Source organism: Haliaeetus albicilla, chromosome 4, assembly GCF_947461875.1.
Source record: "Haliaeetus albicilla chromosome 4, bHalAlb1.1, whole genome shotgun sequence".
In the NCBI taxonomy this organism is placed as follows: domain Eukaryota; kingdom Metazoa; phylum Chordata; class Aves; order Accipitriformes; family Accipitridae; genus Haliaeetus; species Haliaeetus albicilla.
This window is the reverse complement of record NC_091486.1, coordinates 18,695,183-18,714,573: the sequence shown is the minus strand read 5'-3', so window position 1 is coordinate 18,714,573 and position 19,391 is coordinate 18,695,183. Positions and strand designations below refer to the sequence as shown.

At 59.5% G+C, this 19,391-nt stretch overlaps 1 protein-coding gene across 1 annotated transcript in view; it reads left to right on the top strand.

Annotated features, from left to right (window-relative positions):
* Positions 1 to 19,391, top strand: part of NHEJ1 (non-homologous end joining factor 1) — a 44,915-nt gene that overhangs the window by 2,664 nt on the left and 22,860 nt on the right. The window contains exons 4-5 of the mRNA XM_069781163.1: positions 1,445 to 1,583; positions 3,026 to 3,084. Coding sequence (XP_069637264.1) covers positions 1,445 to 1,583; positions 3,026 to 3,084 — 198 coding nt within the window. The remainder of the gene's footprint in view (positions 1 to 1,444; positions 1,584 to 3,025; positions 3,085 to 19,391) is intronic.

Here is a 19,391-nt window from a genome sequence, read left to right as displayed (position 1 = left end):
GGCAGCCCCGGCCCCGGGGCCGGGCCTGCGGCTCCGCTGCCGGCGGGCGGCCGCGGGAGGCATCGCCCCAAATCCCCGACACCCCCCCGTCCCGCCGGGTCCCGCTGCGGGGCGCGTCTCTTCTCCCCCTCCTCGAACGGCTGTGCTTGGGCATCACGGGGAGGAGAGCTGGGCTCCCCGGCTGCCGTAGGGGTGTCTGTCCTCGCTTTCAAGGTTCAACTGGGGAGCAAATAAACTCGGGGTCCCGGCTTGGCTTGGGGCTTGCTGGCCCTCCCTGGGCAAGAAGCGTGGAGGCTGAGCTGAGAAGGTGCAAAGCCGGAGCTCCCAGCTGGTAGCTGCTCCTCTGCTTTTGCTGGGAAACGTGCTGGATGTCTGCAAGGCACCCAGGACTTCGGAGCGTGGCCGGTGTGGGTGCAGGAATGGGGACCAGCTCTGCCCTGCTAAGCTCGACTCAGCAGCTGGCCAGGGGCGCGAGGCAGGCATGGAGCTCACCCGGCAAACCGCTGCTTGCCCCATCCCGGCTCTGCAGTGGACGGTGCCCTCTGCGCGCTTGGGTGGCTGATGGCCGTCACCTCTGTGGCTCGTGCCTGGGGGTGAGCAGAGCCTGGACCCCACTTTGGGCTCACCGCAGGAGCGAGAAGGCTTCGCAAGCGATGCTGCCTTTGCTGCTGTCTCACCTGTGGGATCAACCTAGCCACAAAGACAAGGGATATGTTGGGGCAGGGGGGTCCCAAACGTCCTCCTAGGGGCTGTGGGAGGTGATGGGCAGGAGGCTGCTTTGTGTGCCTGATGGGCCAGGGTGACTCAGCCTGGCTCTGGGGCAGGGGACATGCCCAGGGCTCTGCATGGGCCTTGTGCAGCCATAAGTTAAGGGTGGGCACGGTAGGCTGCAATGCGCTGCGAAGCTGCAGCCTGTGAGAGGCCTGCATGTTGGGATCCCTTCTGCTTTTGATCTTGCCTCTCTGGGAAGGTCTTTCCTGTTCCCTGAGCCACAGTTTGACACCTTGGGTCCTGTTTTTTTACCCAGCCGTGCCTGTTTCCTGCATAGGAATATGCCAGGGGGTGCGCAGAGCTGTGGGGAGGGTCCGGGTGGCACATGGGGGGCTCTCTGTCTCCTGCTGCACCCCAAATGGTGGGTGGAATGTTGCCTACCTCTGCACCCTGTCCCCATCGGGCTCTCCCACCCAAGCTCTCCCCTGCTGCAGCCCCCAGCAGTGAAAGGATGAAGGGATGTGTCCCGCAGCATCTGGCCTCCCTTCTCCCAGCTCACGTGTTTTGACCACTTCCCACTGGATTTGAGTGAGATGTGGGGTATCTTGGGGAGCCCTGTGTGACCTGGGGTGCAGCTGTTGCTAGGGCCTTGCTGGCTGCCCTGCTTTTACTGCTCTATGGACAGCTGTGCACCTCCCTGGACCTTCCCTAGAATGTCCCTCCTCCATCCTAGGTGTCCCGTCACCTCGTGAGGCCCCTGATTCGGATGAGCCTGGCGCTGCAGTACCAGGTGCAAAAGCTGACCTTCCTGCTGCTCCAGAAGGATGCTGAGATCGAAGACTACAGGGAGAATGGGGCCACTCTCAGCAGAGGTGATGAGGGATGCCAGGGGCCAAGAGAGAGGAGAGAGCAGGGAGTGAGTTTCCTCCCTAGCACAGGGCTGGTGTGCTCTGCTCCCTCCAGTTATTAAGCAGCCAGGCTTGCGTTTCATGTTCAGCTGCACCGGCAGCGAGACGGTAGCCAGAAGGCTGGGGAGCAGCCCCTGGGGAGAGCTGGGGGAGGAATGGCCATTGACCGGTAGCTGGAGGAGTTGGGGAGTCGCCAAGGGGCTCTCCGCTTTGCCGAGAGCACCTGGCCGCTCCCCAGCCGGTGGGGATGCCAGCAAGGGCCGGCCCTGGAGCGGTGTCAGGCTCCCTTCCCAAGTGCGGTAGCTTGCCGAGCGCTTGGAGAGCAACCAGGGGCTCCCAGCTTTCCCCGCCGCAGGATGCACAGCCGTGCACGTGGGCCCCCCTCCAGCGCCCAGCCTGCGTCACCATTGGGGAGGACAGGCAGGCAGAAGCCCCCTCTTTTAGAATGTGGATCAGGACCTGCCTGGGGGAGCCGCCTTGGGGGGAGGGTTGTCCTCCGCCCATGGAGTTTGACTGAGCACTGTTTTTCGAGTTGTCCTTTGCTAGTGCCGTGCTCTGTCCTGCTGCCAGAGGTGATACCTACCAGATCCCTTCTCCAGGAACCTTGCCCCCCCAGGATGTGTGGTCTGATGGGGGTCCACCCTGACTTGTGTATCATGGCCAGGAAGGTGATGTGGTCCAGACCCTGTCCCATGGCAGGTGCCCCACCACAGGAGCCTGGATCTGCCCGGCAGATGCACTAGAGCTGTGTCAACTGTCCGCGTTCCCCTCTTCTGCTGCATGCCAGCTCTGCAGGGCTTGGAGCAGCCAGGGCAACCCGCTTTGGGTCCAGGGACTGATGCTGGTGGGCAGGCGGCCTCACTTGTCCCTTGCCTGTGCAGGGCAGGAAGCTGGGAGGAAGCTTTGCCCCAGTGCTGCTGAGCAAATCTGGCCAGGCAACATCTTAGCAATGATGGGGAAAAATTACTGTTTTGAATAAGGCGCAGGGCAGAATGAGCTATAACAGGGGTTTGTCCCCGTCCCGCAGTGCTCAGACCCAGGCAGCTCTTTCAAGCTGTAAGATCTGGGAATGGCGCTGAGCATGTCCTGCCACTGTCCCCTGCTCCTCTGTGCATGAGGGTGCTGGGACAAGTGTGGATGTGCTCTGGGCTCTGCTACCTGACTGCTGTGTGCATCAACAGGCGCAATCTTATTCTCCCACTTCCCTGGGGTCCTTGCACCTTCTGCTAACTGGGTGATGTGTCCCTAGCCGAAGGGGCCCGCTGACCTCTCCCTCTGACTTTGGGATGAGCTGCTGGAGCATCCTGTTCCCCTGCAGCCCCCTTGCCCCACAGGCAGGGGAAGGGGAAGCCGGGGTGGGAGGGCTGGCCAGACCTGCATGGGCTCATCCCTGCTCTCTCTTGCAGACCGCCTGCAGACAGAGCCTTTCCAGGAAGCAGTGTTTCAGCAGAACTTCATGGCTGAGGTAAGGAGCAGTGCAAGTCCTCCTGCCTTCAGCAAAGGGGTGGTGGGGAGCCGGCACCAGCAGCCCCAGTGTGAGGTGGCACTGGTGGGGATGGCTGGACTTGCCTGGAAGGGGGTAATGCCCACTGGCTCTCCCGAGGCCCTCCTTGTGTCCTTGCACCTGGTCTAAAGGCGAGCAGAGCTGGGGGCAGGCCTGGCATGGCTGGATGGGGACGTGGCACTGTGTTTTGTCACCCTCTCACCACTGCCAGGGAGTTGCCAGGGGTGCGAGCTGGGCTGGCTGCTCCACGGGAGTGTGCCATCGCTGGGGCTTCCTCACTTGTCTCCCGCATTTACTGTGGACCTGAAACACTCCTGCTGACGGCAGGCAGAGAGCAGGTGAACGAGGAGAAGCCATCTGCTCCATTTCGTTCATCTGCTGCTTTTAGGGCTGGCTTTGCAGTGGCACATTGTGGGGACAAGTGCCTTTCAGCCTGTTGTCTGTGCTGTGCCCACCACTCTCCTCCTGGCGTGCTTGGCTCCAAAATCAGACATGTGCTTCAAGAAACTGGGGCTGGAAGGAGAGAGTCTTTCCTCTGATCCTTTTTCATTACTGGAAATAATCACAGAAGCACTAAAATGATTCAAACCAATATGGCAAGATCAGAAATGACTGATGCTCGTTGATGCAAAAAGACTCAGGATGCTTGAGTGTTCCTGTGCTCACTGTGAAGGCACAGGAGTGGGGAGCAGCCATGTCTGCTGGGGACCAGGGAGTTCAGCCAGTGTGTCTGTGGTATCACATGGGCTTTGAGAGGACATCGCTTTGTGACACACATGCTGATGCTCTTGCATAGCCAGCAATAAACCATCTGCAGAGTTTCTAAAAATTAGAGATGATCCCTCTTATATGAGAGGCATTGCATCCAGTGCAGGCAACTTTCGTTTCCCCCTGGTTATGATGGATAGAGATGAATTCACTGCTGGACTGCAACTTGGAGGTTGCCTAGGGACCGATGATTATGACCAGATTACATTCACCCTGGGCAAAGAAAAGACATTCCTAAACAGTAATTTATATCCTTCATGCTTTGAAAGGGCTAATTTCCCAAAGCAGGGGGAAAATTATGAGTGAAATCAGCTCAGAGGAAACATTTAGATAGAAAAATGTGAATGAAAATGGTGAGCTCTTTCAGAAGAATTTCAGAACCACAAAAAGCCACAATTCCACAATCAAGAAAGAGGGCAGTGCTGGCCGAGAGCCCGTTCTGGTTCAGTGGCAAAGTGAAGGCAGCAATTAGAAATAAAAGAGCAGTTTATAACAAATGGGAGAGCGGGAGTAGATAGCAATCAATATAAATTAGAAATTATGAAGTGTAGAAAATGGATAACAGAAGCTAAAGACATCAGGGAAAAATCATGGCGAAGGACAGAAGGAAACAGTTTTATTTAGTGTAGTAGGAGAAAAACCCCAAGCTCCCAGCAACGGGATAAGCTTATTAGTAGATGGAGGTGGTAAAATGATTGATACTGGAGCAGACATGGCAGAAGCAGTCAGTAAATGTTTCGGTGCTGTCGCTGGAAGGATGCAGGCGGATGTGTCAGGATCGGGGGATGATGAGGCATGTCTTTGTCCAAGGGTCAGCTGAACAACATCTGCTAAAGATGAACGTCAGGCTTGAAACTCAGAGTCCTCCAAGAGCTGGTAGGGTGTGGGTCACAGGGGAAGGTGCTTGGTGGTGCAGGGTGGGCAGGAGGGGAATGAGGTAGCCCTGCACAGAGACTTGCGAAAGCAGCTGGTGGGGAGCTCATCTGGCAGAGCCTTAAAAGATGGGAGGGCAGTTGGTGCTGTGTGTCCCAAGAACAATCCAGGAGCAGTGTCTTGGGGCTGGAACACCGGACGGGGAATGGGAAGGTTTGGGAGATGCTCCCTCTCTGCATCCCCTGTCAGCCAGGTCTGAGCACTGGCCTGGGGAGAGAGGCTGGTGGAGGGATGCAGTTGTGCATTCAGTCTGCCTGGGGGGATCTGTCCTCTCTGCATTCATACCATTGCTTTATAAACCTGCTGATGATGCTTTTGGCCCATGTACCATCCTGCAGCAATGAGCCATGAGATGCGAGCAGCTGCTGCCTTTGGTTTGAATGCGGTACCCCGTCGTTCCTCCTGATGTCTCCCAGGTCTTGCGTTAGTGAGGAACATCAAACATGGCTTTGCAGCTCTCCACTACCAAAACTGGCTGTTCACCCCACTGTCCCCCATCTTCCTGCAGCAGAAGGGTGGGCTGGATGATCTCGTTGTCTCTGGGCAGGTATTTCAGAGCCCCCAGGCAATTTAATACTCCATTTTCCAGTTTCAAAAAGGAGAAGCATGAGGGGCTGGGGTCCCTTGGGACATGCCACAGGGAGCCAGGAACACGGCGACCGACTCCCGTGTCTGGGTTTTCAAAAAGATGCCGGACAATCAGCATGGAGTTACAGGAATGAATTGAGGGCTGGGGAAAGAGCCCGGCATTGAGAAACTTGGAAGGGAAGAGCTCCGTCTAGCTTATCAGGGAGAAAATTGAGAGGCGCCTTGATTACAGTGCGTGAGGGTCTTTACAAGGAGAAAATGCTGGTTAGTGAAGGGCTCTCTTTAATCTCGCGGGGAGCAGCAGAGCATGAGCCAGGCACCGGGAGCCGGATCCAGATCCAGGCAATTTCGAGCTAGGACAGAGGCACTTGGGTTTGCTCCCATGGACGATTAGTGATTGGGGCACGTTCCCAAGGGCAGTGGTTGATCCTCCATATCTTGATGTCTCCAAAAGGGGGCTGGGAGCCCGCCTGGAAGAAAACCAAGTTGCTGGGCTCAGTCTTGGGATGTGCATGGTTGAACGTCAGTGGGCAGGAGGTCAGGAGGAGAGGTCTGATGGTCATTCCAGCCTCTCCCTCTGGGAAATGGAGCTTCAGGTTGTGGATGTTTGGTAGCGGTAAGCACCTCCTGGCTGGAAAGGGATTGTGATCGTGTGGCACAGGGCTGGCGGGTTACGGGAAATCACTCCACAGCTTTGCTCGCTTCCCAAACATTTGCCGCATACCCCGTGGAGAGGAAAGGACCTGCCAGTCCCCCAGGGCAGAGCTGCACTGCCTCTCGGCTTAAACATGCCCTTTCCCTGGGTTTGTGTGCACTCAGCTGTCCAGGACATTTTAACTAATCATGGGGAGTTTTCCAGCAAAGCCCTGGGAATATTTATACGTTTAGGAAACGACGCTTTCACACACGCAGTTTTTGGCAAGGGTTCACTGCTGAGCAGCTGCCTGGGCTTGGGCAGAGCTGGAGGTAGAGCGGCAGCCGCGCGTGAGCCGAGGCAAAGCCGGCAGCTTTTATTGGCAAGCCCAAGGGGTTCACACCATGAGGGGAAAGAGCAGGCGGCCGAAGAGGGCTCAGCGCCTCAGGGCTGCCCCGGCACCCTTCCCAGCAGCCTAGAACCTAGCAGGTTGGGGGTATTTTGTCTCCAGCTGTCCCTTTGGTTTGCAGAGATGACCCCGCAGGGCAGCGTGGGGTGTCCACCCATGGGTTTTGAGAGCTTGCCCTGGCCTGGCTATGGTTGACGTTTCGTGACACAGCTTCTGCCAGAGCCCGTGGTCCAGATCCCCGATGGGGTGCAGAGTCAGGGGGTCCATGCAGTGCCGTGCCCCCCGCCCTGGGAAGCGCAGGGACAGGTACGCTGGGGACAAAGTCACCGATACCATCAGTGCAAATATGGCCCCCGTGCCCCAGGATGCTTTGCCCTGCGTATTTTTATCTGCCGCGGCCGGCGCGCGTGGGGGCGGCTGCTCCGCACCTCCGCAAGCTGAGCGCGGGACCTCGGCAAACAGGACGCAGCGGGTTCACGGCTCGACCCCGAGGCCCGGCGAGGAGGAGGAGGATGTGCCATCAAAACAAGCAACGCCAGAGAGGAAGATAAACAAACAGGCGGCTTCCAGCGTGGCCCCGGCCGAGGGCGAGCGGGAGCCCCGGGGCCAGGGCTGGCGGCGGTGCTGGCGGCGGTGCCGGCTGACGTCAGGGCGCCCGGGGGTCAGCGTCCCTCTTATTGTTCCCCACCGGGGCTGGGACGGGGGCCAGGCGCCCGTCCCCCTCCCGCGAGGGGACACGGGCCAGCGGGGCAGGTGGAGGGCGGCCAGGGCACCCGCCGGAGCCACCGGCCATCGCTGTCCTGGGGTCCAGCTGGGCACCTGCCTGCACGCTGCCTGCCTCCAGCGCCCTGCTTGTCCTTTTTAACAGGCACTAAAAATAAGCCCCGGGGAGCGGAGCTGCCGCAGTCTGGCCGAGGGCGAAGGCGGCGGTGGGCCGTGCATTTTGCAGGGCGGGGACGGCATCCCTCAAACCCGCGCCAGCCCGGTGCGGCGGGGAAGAAGCGGCCCTTTGGCTCCTTCCAACGAGGGATGTTTTTAATTAGTGCAAGGTAGCTGCGGCTTTGCAGCTGCGACCGGGCCAGAGCGGGGCCAGCAGCGTGGGTGCGACATGGGCTGCTCGCACGCAGGGTGTATGGCTCTGGGGGAGAAGATGCCACGGGCGCTCGGCCGAGCTGGGCTCCCTGGGCGCGCGGCTGGGGAAGGAGCCGGCGGCTGTTGCCAGCAGGGCTGAGCGGTGCAAAAGTTGTAAGGCCCTGGGCAGGCTGGGTCGGGGCAGAGGTGGCAGCATGGGGCTGGCTTTCGGGGACGTTTGGATGAGCAGAGCAAGCATTTCTGTGCAGCCAAGCATCTGTGCTGTTCTCATTAAGTGAGACCCATGGGTGCCTGTGTCCTGTTCTGGATTGGAGCCGCTTGTGGGGTCCTTGCTTCATTCCTGAACAAGCCTTGGTCACCCCATCTCATTGCTGCTCTGGGGTCCGGGTCCCGTGCTGGAAAAGTGGTGGGCTGCGGTCATGCTGGGGGGAGTGGGGCACACGCTGCCCTGCACACGTGTGTACGCAAGGAGCTGCACGCTGCTGCAATCAGAAGGAGCAGAGGGTCGCTTCTGCTCAGCGTGAGCATATGTGCCAGCGCATAAGCACGCTCACAACAGCAGGAGTGTGCATGCCAGCACCGACGGGCGCAAGGGGCAGAGTGCCATGTCTGATGACTGAAGGGGATGGGGGACGGGGGCCAGGGGCCAGCGCTTTGTGCCCACAGCGGGGCACTTGGGGAAGAGCACAGGTGCTCATCGCTGTGTGGGGGCCGACTGCTGCATGGGCACCATCCCCCCGTGGTGTTTGCGGTGGAGGCACGTGGCGGGCAGTGCTGCGGCGTTATTTATTTATTTGCTGAAGCCCGATCAGGTGAGGGGGGCCCGTCCAGGGCATGCTTTCTGGGCTGCTGCCGGCAGCCACAGGCTGCTTGCATAAGCAGTGAGTCAGTGGAGATGCACGCTGCTTAAAACCAGACTTGGCATGGGTGCCCTGGGGCAGCAGCCTGCCCAAAATAGTGCCCAGACTGTGGGCAAGGAGTAAGCCCCCAGCAGCCAGGCTGGGGCTGGGCTGGCCGTGATTGCTCCAGCCTTTGCATCTGCTGGACATAGGGATGCGCCGCGACAGCAGCGGCTACTGTCCCGGGAGCCCTGCTGGGATGGTCCTGCTGGGGATGTGTGGGGATTCACAACCAGACCCCGTGTGACTGCAGCTGTGCCTGGCCACAGCTCTGGCACTGCCACTGCGGAGGGTGGGTGGCACATGGGCCAAGTATGGGCAGCTGCCTGCTTGGTCCCAGCCCCACTTCAGCCCAGCATCATGTGGTGGCTTCTTTGGGGATGGAGGGATAGACAAGCGCCATCACAGCCACCCTCCCTGGGGCACTGCACGGCCCTTGACTCTGCAGTGGCATGTGGTCTTGCTTTGCAGGCAGAGTCTTCCTCATCCTTTCCATGCCATACCATGCTGTGCCATACCATGTAAAGCTGTGCCGTGCCATGCTGTGCCATGCCATGCCGTGCCATGCCACGCCACGCCGTGCCGTGCCAGGTGCCGCTGCAAGCAGGCAGAGGGGTGTCGCAGGCCGTCTGGCAGAAGGGGCCAGACCCCACTCCTGCGGGAGAGGCCCCAGCCCGTGCTCGGGCACTGGCCGCACGGTGCTGCCGAGGAGCAGCTCAGCTCAGGGGATGATTGATCTCGTGTCAGCAAGCAGTGGTTTGAGCCAGTGCCAAGCCTCAGCTCAAACGGGAGCACTGAAGGGGGAGAGCCCCTTCCCCCTCCGGAAAGCGGAGCAGCAATCCCCCCACCGCCACTCCCGGCCCCGCTCCCGCATCTTGGGCTTTATTTGCCCTGTGGCCACAGGCAGCTGCCCGGCCCTGGGGAGCGGGCAGCGGGCAGCGGGGAGCGTGCAGGCATCTGGGGTCCCAGCCTCGCTAGGCTGAGCTTGCTGGGGCTGTGTTTGGGTTAGAGGAGGGCAAAGGGGGGATGCGGGGATGGCTGCCAGGGGAAAGGCACAGGGCATGGTCTGCCCCTTGCCGCTGCACCCTGCAGCCACCCGTCCTGGCCCTTCAGCTCAGGATGTGGCAGTAGCTCGTGTAAGCAAAGGACCTTTCGGGAAGGAGAACAAGGTGGACTTTGATGGGGCTCTAAAGGCACTGCTCTGTGTCAGCAAGGGACGTGGCGGCTTCTCCATCCCCAGCTGATGGGGTCTGGACTGGGGTGTCGCCATCCCCACCGGCTTCACCAGCCACAGGCAGGGCAGAGGAATGGTGCTGCCTGCACCCCTGATGCTGCCTTCCCCAGCTCCCTGCACCTCTGCTGTGCCCAAAATGGGCTGCCAGGTTTACTGACCATGTCCCTGCATGTCCTGAGCCCTTCTCCAGGTCCCCCCATGCCCCCAGCAGTGCCTTTTCTCCTGTGACATCCACAGGCAGCTTTTTTCAGTGTTCCTGAGAGCTTCTCCCTCCCTACTCCTCAGGCCAATGCCCCCATAGCCTCTACCAGTCATGCCAGCCCATGCAGAGGTGGTACTGAACAGCTGGGCACATCTGGGCAGGCAGCAGCACCCAGGGAGGGATTACACTGCACCCAGGAACACAGCCACCAGATTCCTGAGGCTGCCTGCTCCCACTCCGCTCAGACCTTTGTGTCCTATGTATCTGCATAAGGAAACAGGGCCATTCATGTATTAGTCTCTCTATTTATACCTCTCCCTTTCCGTATTTAGTGTGTGCGCAGGCAGAGGGGGCAGCAAACGCCGGGGCCACTGATGTTCTTGGCTCCAGCACCGGCTGGAATTTCGTCCTGGAATGTATCCTGAACCACTCTGAAAACACGAATAAATCTCTGTGTGTTGTGTGTGTGTGTGTACACAAATACATAGACAACGTATAGACATGGAGCCGTATAGGGCATTTGTGAGCTTTGCTATTTAAAGGAAGGAGTAGTTAGAGGGCTCTTGGCGAGGTGAACACCTCTGGATCAAAGGGATGCAGGGCGCTCTGCTAGCGGCCAGGCACCTTGGGAGATAGGTGGCCCTTGCTTTATCCTCTCCAGGGAGCTGAAGCCACCCCGTTGGTGACATACCCAAGGTAGCACGCCCAGCCAGCCCCGAGCAGTGCTCTGATCCTGCGGGGGCTGCATTTCATGGAGGTCTCTGCTCCCTGGTCTCCAGTTTCTCAGTGAGAGCACAGGCTGCAGAGCCCGGTGTGCAGCCAGATGCAGTAGGGCAAGGATATCAGCCCCTCTGGGGCATGGGATGGTCCCGGGCTTCTGGAGGGTCGGAGGTTGCCTCCTGCACATCAGCTGGTGCTCACGGCTGTCGAGGAAAGATGATAATGTAGAAAAGGAGAAAATAGATGTTGGGTAGCAAGTCCCATGTGGGTGCTGGGCTGGGCATCTCCTTGGGATGCTGGAGCATCTGGTGCTCATGGCTGTCTGGGAAAGACGATGAAAAGGGGAAAATAGAAATTGGGTCCCAGATCCCAAACAGGTTGCTCGGCCATGTCAAGAGGGCAACTCCTTGGGATGCACTGGCAGCTGCCTTGCTGGGGTTGCTGGATGAGGCCACGGCGGGACCACTGCTGGGTCTTGCAGCACCCCTTGGCCAGGGAGCGGGCACCCTATTTAGCCCAGCTCAGGGTCATGCCAGCTTCTTGTCTTCTGGGTGCTGAAAAACCTGATATTTTGGGCTGAAAATGCCCATGTTTGGTCTCTGGCCAAAGGCGATGTGTTTGTGGGTGGGGGAAATTGGAGCAAATTCCTGCTGCGAGTCCTGCACGTGTACGCGGGCGTGCGGATAGGGGAAATACAGTTTTCCTTTTGAAAAAAAGCCCCGCTTATTTTTATACAGGACTCCAGAAGGGCTGAAGGTGGAAACTTGGCCTGTCAGCAGCTGTCACAGGGGAGCGGGTCCCTGCCTGAGTTTGGGGGGAAACCACAGCTGGGTGTTAATGGGACTGTTAATGAATTAATGTTGGCTGCTGGGGGCCGGAGGGGAGCCTGGCTCGGCGGGCCATGCGCGCATGGAGCCCTGCCCGGCACACGGGCTCCAGCTCCCGGCACGGCTGCAGAAAGCCTCAGCTCTGGGAGCCATGCGCCTGGGGAGGTGTGAGTCTCCCATTCCAGTTGTGTCTTGCTCTCCGGGTTGTGGAAAGGCTTGGAAATGTGTCCCCGTTGTGAAGGAGAGGGTCCCACACCAGAGATTGTGCATGCAGCCAGCGTGGGCGTGTTATCTTTTGACTGTGGGCATCTGCTGCCTGAGCTGGTGGTATTGCTTAATGCTGGGTGTCCTCAGCTGCCGAAACCAAATCTTTAAAGCAATTTAAAGAAAACAGCAGGGAAGTAAAATCCCCCCAGGTTTATTTATGGATTGGAGAGCTTTTGCTGCTCAGTCAGTGCAACGTCTGCAGCAGCGCTGAACTCTGCACGGCACTGCCCGTCTGCAGCCCTTCTTGGGATTATTCTCTTGCTGTCTCCCCCAAAATGTGGAGGAGCACCCATGTGAATGCGGTGAGTGCAGCCATGCCCCATGCTGCGGGCTTAGCAGTATGTTTGCACAGCTTTCACACCTGACTTGCAGGGGACAGCTCTGGAAGAGGAGGAGGTCGTGTTAACACGCTCACCTGATGCAAGCATGGGAGGGGTGTGGTGGGGCTGAGGAATAGCACCGTAACTTGGTTGGACTAGAAATGAGAGGGAAAATGTAGAGAGGATCTGGGAAAGAGAGAGCAAATTCTTCTCCGTGGACCTCTCCTGCTGTGTTTGGCTTCAGGCTCTGTGGGTGAGATCTCAGCATGGGGAAGCCTGTGGCATCTCCTGGGCTTTCACCCTCTGGTACCAGACAGCTGTCAAACCAAGAGGAAACAGTGACCATCCTGAGGGAAGGATGACAGTGCTGAGGAAGAGATGACAATGTCAAAGAAGGGATGACCATGCTGAGGAAGGAAGGACCACACCAAGGAAGGGATGGCCATGCTGGGGAAGGGAAGACCCTGCTGAAATAGGGATGATCATGGGACTGTGGATGGATAGGTTTCCCAACAGAAGATGCCATTATGGATGGAGACAGAGCCTCCTCCTCTGCTGGGAGGAAGGCTGGAAGAGCCTGACCTCTTGGGAGCCCTGATGCTGTGCTTGCACCCAGGCTGCAGATGCTCTGCCAGCTCCGGTGTTGGGTGTCTGTAGGTGGGTGCAGACAGATCCTCACCACAGTAATGAAACCTCTCTGGGCTGTCGGACCCAATACCTTTCCTGGGACCCTGTGCTGGCCCTTTGGGGTCAAGCTCCAAGTGTGCAGCCAGTGTCTGCTGCCCAGTGCCAAAAACAGCCGGTGGGGCTGAGGACCTGGAGAGGGCAGTGCCCGGGCCCCTCTTGCAGCCCTGCTCCTTGCACTGGTGGGCTCTACACAACCAGCCCCCCCCCGCTGGCGAAGGTCCTTCAGAGGATCCCAAATCCCAGCTTGGAGGGGCTCTGAGGCTCCTCTGTGCCCAGCCGCCACCTCTTGGGGACCGGCTCCGGCTCCGCTGGGCCCAGAGCCCTTCCTAACCCCATCCCAGACAGACGGATATCCCAAAACCCACTGGTCCCAGGGGCCCCTGCTCTGGGTCCCTCTGGCTGAATGAGGTGGTGTGCGTGTGCCCAGACTGTCCCCTCCTGTGACTGTACAGTACACACGGCTAAATATATGTCTGTGCAGATACAGGAACTCAGAGGGGCTGAGTGATGCTCCCTTTCTATACCTCTTTTCATGGGGAGAGCTAATGAGATTCATGTCATTAAAGGGCTGATGTTTTGTGGGATGGGAGCCTTTTAAACGGGATGTGTCCTGGCTTAGTCATGGCAAATATTTACCAAAAAAAAAAAAAAAAAAGAGAGAGAAAGAAAAAAAAAGGGACATACCGTATAAAATTAGAGTTCTGAAAATAGTATTTAGAGCAAGTGAGAGAGAGGAACCTAAAACAGAAAATACAGCCCAGTCTGTTCAGGAGTCAGGGGAAAAAGAGAGAGCAAGGGGAAAAAAAAAAAGCCAGAGATAAAACGAGAGAAACCTCGGCAGTAAAAACAGCATCTTGGTAAATAGACTATTAAAAAAATTCTGACCTGCTTTATGGCTTTCTTGGCTGCCGTTCAGCTGTGCTGCCCTGGCCGGCACGGAGGGAAGGTAGCAGGAGCCGGCGTCTGTGTGGATGCTCAGAGCCCTGGGACGCGGCTCCCCCCCCCCCGAGCAGCCGCACGGGGCGTTAAATTTAGCCACATAATGATGGCCCTGAGGAGGCAGCCTTTTGTAGCCACACTGTAATTACTGCCTCGCTTATAAATTTTATTTTTCTTATTATGTTTCCTCCTCCTCCTCCTCCGCTGGGGAAGGGGTGGGGGTCTCCCACACCGCCATCAAACCCGCAGCTCTCCAGGGAGCAGGGGGTACTGCTGCAGGGATGGAGCAGGTCCATGGGACAGAGGGGAAGGTGGGAATGGCTGCCCGAGCCCCGTGCCACCCTGTGCCACTCCCCTGCCCCAATACAGGGCTCAGCTCCACATCTGAGGATGGGGGAGACATTGAGCTAACCCTACCATGCTAGGGTCCCCACAGCCCAAAGCATGGGTGTCTTGGCTCCCCCAAGCCTTAGCATCGCCCTCTCAGGGTGCTGGGGAGATGGGCTTGTGCAGGCAGGACGGGGGGTCCCCATCAGGGCTGCGAGCCCGCAGCACAGCCAGGCTTGGGGAGGCAGCCGGGATGCCCACCAGATGCAAGGAGCGGCCGTCCGGCCCCGCTCGGCGGGTCACTGACTCCAGCCCTGCTCCTTGCATAGGTGGGAAAGGCGAAAAGGGCGAGGGCTGGCGCTGGCCCCCTCCTCCTGCCAGGAGCGGGGCAGAGGGGACGGCTCCTCTGTGAGCCGGTGCAAATGGGGGACAGCTTCAGGCCAGGCAAGAACGTGCCAGAAAAGGTCTCGTTCCCCTCTTGTTTTCCCAAAACAAAGGAAGCAGCCTTGCATTGCTGGAAGTCGCGTGCTCGGGCTGTGCTGGCTTGTTATCATCCGATAACCCGGCGACCCGGGAGCTGCCCTGCTCCTCACCCGTCGAGCCCACACTACGGGATGCGAACAGCTTCCGCATGAGCTGCCCTTTGCAGAGATCCGTTTTCCGCTCCCCAGGCTGGGGGGGGACAGCAGCAGGGACTGCCGTGGTGGCCCCGGCCGGCCCCGGGCTCACTGTGTGCCGTGCACTGTGTGCCCGGCCAGGGACCTGCCTGTGCAGGTAATGGTGGGTGGTGAAGGCAGAAGAAATGCAGAGGTGGCAGGTGCTTGGCGTGGCCCGCGTGCTGCTGTCCTGTGCAGGGTGTGGAAGGAGATTTGGGGCTCTGCTGTATCTTGCTTTGCCCCATACAAGTTCCCCGAGAACACTGTGGCCAGGCTCTGCTGCAGAGCAGGATGGGCAGTGTGTGAGGCAGGGGGCCGGGGTCCCTTGGGGCACACGGTGATACCTTCAGGGGAGGGACCCTTGCAAACCACCGAGGAAGGCTGCGCAGCACCAGGACCGCCTGCTTTCCCTTTCAGCGCTGCCCCTTCTCCCAAACTCGTGCCCTGGAGAGGGTGCAGTGGTGCTGAGAGAGTGTAAGGACGTCAGTGGGGCTGGTGGTCAGGCTGATGTTCATCCATCACTGTGGGGAGGTGTTTGGGGGAGTATCTCCTTGGCAGGGCGGTGCATGGGGGACATGCGGGACCACAGCAGTCCCACCCAGCTGTGCCCAGGGGAGCCGGCTCATCCCAAAGCATCCCCTTTCTCCTGCCCCATGCTACAAGGGCTCTGTTCAGCACTACGATGACCTGAGGCAACCTCCATCCGTTGCTCAAGTGCCTGTTTCAGGGCAGGTGGGACAATACTAAATCAACTCCTTTAAAGCCTCCTGACCCGCAGCCCCACGGACGTGCTGGTCTCCATCCCTCCCTCATCTCTTGCGGGCATGCCGGGGGCTGGCACGCTGGCTGGCTGCCCGGGCACGGGGCTGCCTCGGCTGCTGGCCAGGAGGCTCCTGGCCCGCCTGGGTCTGTGCCCTGACCCTCTGCCCCACCGCAGGGTCCATGGACTGTGCCAGGCGCAAGGGATTCAGCACCAAGGTGGTCGTGGGAGCCCTCGGGGACAGCGGCCACCACCTCGCCGGTGGTGGCTTGGGAGCCCAGGTGTAGAGAGCGCCGGGGACCAGGAGACAAAGTGCCCTTTCAGCCCGAGCCCTGGAAAGACGTGTGTGTGTGTGTGTGTGTGGAGGTTAATGCCCTCAGCCCCGGGGAGAGGAGAGGAGAGACCGCGGGCTGGCTCCATCCCCACCGGGAGTGGGGAGCCGGGAGCTGGCCCCGCACGTGTGCCTCTGCGTGTGCCTGCGTGTGCCTCTGTGTGCAGGAGGCTTATGCATTTCCGCCTTGGTGTATTTATGTATGTCATGTGTGTGTCTTACTCATCACTGTGTTTTTCTTTCCTTGTTCTTGGGTCTTTCCCCCACCCCCGCCATGGATTTATAATTCTTATGGCATTTTATTCTTTCCTTTTTTTTTTGTTTAAATCTCCAGTTTTGGAAGTTGCTGGCTCCTTAGGAAAATAAGCTGTATTTTTAGTGCTTGTCTGCAAGGCTGCTGATCCCGCCTGCCCCTGCTCATCGCTTACTCACTATTTGTTTAAGCTTTTATTTTCCCCTTTGCCCCGTGCTAGGGTGCGGGGGCAGCCAGCGGCGTGCTGGAGCTGAGCGGCACGGCGGGAGCGCGCCGAAGTTGTCAATGAGCAAAAGGCAGCTCCAATCTGGCCTTTATTGAGGTCTGGGCTTGCGTAGCGCTGGAGCAGCCTGCCCTGTAATCAGCCAGCCACCAGAGCTGGCCAGCCTTGTAATAAAGCAGCTCTATATTTATTTGTTCTGTTTATACCCTGCTCTGTAATAAGTTGGGAGCCCTCCCCACTCCCCCCGTTTTCTTTGGGAAGCTCCTCCAGGTCTCCAAAGGGATCTGCCATCCTGCACGCAGCGGATGCTCGGGGCCCTGCATCCTGCGAGCAGCTCTGGCCACATCTGGGCCACACGCCTCTTGCTCCCTGTGCCCCACACCCTGTGCCTGCTGTACCCATCCTCTCCCCAGCATCCCAGCCCTGTTCCCCCACCCAGAGAGCCCCTGCGGCTCTCCCAATACCCCGCATCCCCCCCGTGGCCCCTTCTCCCCATCCCCGCCGCCCCCAGCACTGCCTCTGCCAGCCCCCCTCCTCCCCCTCCCTATTTCAACCTTGGGTCTTTTTAAAATACATTCATTAAAGGGAGCTCAGTTGCCCTTTCCCTGGCGAGTCTGGAACACTGACAGCCTGTTCACCCGCGTGTCTGTAATTAAACTCAATCTCTGGGTGAATACAACAATGTGACTGCACAGAATAATTCCTGGAGATCCTGACGCCGAGGAGGAGTGTGGCCTGTGAGCGGCCCATTCACGCCTGGCTTTCTATAAATACTTTACTATGTGGCACTAAGAAAACTTCAAGCCCTTCCCCCCCCCCCCCTTTTTTTTTTTTTTTATTAGTGCTACATAATATAGTAATTGTGTGACTAGAAGGTCTCCCCTGTGCCTGCCCGGGTTCACGGGCCTGGGTGTGACCTCGCGCTGCACCGGCCGAGCGCGGGAGCCTGCCGCCGTGCCCAGGGACTGCCGCGCTCGCCCCGGGGCTGCCAGCCTCGCCAAGGGGACGCAGGTGGCCCAGGGCACCCTCCAGCACGGAGCTGGGGGGGGATGCGGTGGGGATGCTCTGCCAAGCCAAAAGTCTTACACCCCTGAAATCCTTCCCAGTTGTGTCCCTGCTGGCAGCAGTGCTGTCCTGGGAGGTGTGGCTGCTGGGGGGAGACGCAGATGGGTATCGCGGCAGAGGGATGAAGGACGGGTCTGGGGGAGCATCCTTAGATGCCCGTGGCCCTCAGCGTGGCTGGTCCTCAGGTCCTAGTCCGGCAGCTCTCTGGCCCGGGGTCCTTGGAAAGCGCCAGGGCAGCCGCTCCCCAGGTCCCATCCTCCCCAAGGCCAGGGAGGAGGTGTGTGTCTCAAGTGCAGTCGCATCCCGCCTGCCATCCCTGTGCCTCCCCGGGGCCCTGCCTGCCCTGCCCTCCCCTTGAGCTTGCTGGTGGCATGTCTGGAAGGATGCTCAGGCACCCCCAGCTCCCTGGGGAATCCTCCCTCTGGCTCTGTAACCTTCAATAATGATGCTTTTTAAAGCATTACTGGCCCATGCCGACCTTGCCAGCTTGGGCTGCCCCTTGTCCATAGGGGCTGGAGCCAGTCAGTGCAATTTCCCAGCTGCGGGGCGCACTCCTCTGCTCCCCAGGCAGCGTCCCTCAGCTGGCTCCCGGGTCACTGCGGTCACATGTGCCTGGCACAGCACAGGTAGCACAGTCGCAGAGCCCTGCCTGCCTGGCTCTTGCTCCCTGCATTCCAGGACCACAGGGTTGCAGAGAGAGCAGGGCTCCCATCCCACTCCCCGGGGGTGCCAGAGAGGTGGAGCACAGAACCTGGGGACATGGGCTGGGGACTGGCATGCCACCCTGGCCCTGCCAGCTGGGGCATGCCTGGCACGGTCCTGGCAGGGTTGACATGAGGATATCACTGCATTTGCGTGGCCAGGAGTAATATTAGATCTCTGTGCCACGTTGATGTTCCTGAAAGCCACAAAGGGCATTAATATTCATAAGCCCACTCGGCCTCATCCATATTCATGTCGCATCCCTTGACTGCATGGCCCCTGCATGTTTTTCACCTGCTTGGCAGCGTGGTGCCTGGGAAGGTGGCACCGTGCAGAGCCAGAGGTGCCAACCTGCCACTGGCTAGGGCTGAGCGAGGGCCACGGTTGCTGGTGCAGGGTGAGCTGTGGGGATTTGGGGACCGGCTCTCCCTGGGTGCTGTCCTGTTTTGTGGCCACTCAGTTGAGCTCGAAGCCTAGCATACCCATGGGTAACACCTGGGCACAGGGATCCTCCGGTGTCCCTTCTCTCCCCTGCAGCCTGCCACGGTGTCTAGCCCCTGCAGCCCTGTCCCTGCCTGGCAACCCCTGCCTTGGTGGGGGACCCCTGCCTTGGTGGGGCACCCCTTAACCTGTCCCCCAAAAGCTGTCCAGTGCCTCTGGAAGCCCTTGGGCAGGGTCTGAGACTGGTGATGCAGAGCAGAGTGCCAGGAGGGTCTCAGGTACCTCCATCCCTGTAACGCTCCATTCCGTCCCCTCCATCCCTTGCCCTCTCCTCTCTGTCCCTCTGACTGTTTTGCTGCCGATGTCCCCCTGCATGCCCACCTAACTGCCCTGCTTTCCGGATTTGTTTTGTAGGACAACCCAAACTCCCCCCTCCAGCCCCAGCACTAGGGGCTTGGAGCCCAAAGGAGACGGCCTGGAGGCATTTGCATCCTCATCCCCGCCGCACTGCTGCGAAATAGGTGCCCTGGGTGTCAGAGCGGCAGAGAGGTTGCCCAGGCCCTCCGAGCTGTCCCTGCGGCCCCCCAGGACACCTCAGCGCTGTCACACACCCACCCCCCCATAACGCTGTGGGCTGCCCTTGCACCCCAGAGGCTCCAAACCTTGCCCTGCACCCACCCTGCGCGGGGCTGTGACCTCTCCTGGTTGTCACGCCGGCAGGTAGAAGGGGACAGGGGAGAGAGCAGAGCGGGCAGCACGCTCCCTGCCTGCAGCTGGGCCCGGTGCCCCGCGCCCGCCTGCCTGCCTACGGCGGGGGGGGCTCTGCGCTGGCGGGGTTGGGGACACGCCGTGGGCTGGCGTGTGACAGGGACGCGGCAGATGGCGCCCTGCCTCCGGTCAGCGGCCGCCTGATGGCCCGCTGCTGCCGGCTGCGTGGGGCTGCGGAGCCGGGCGTGCCTGCAACCCCGGCACCGCGTCTCTGTGTCCCGAG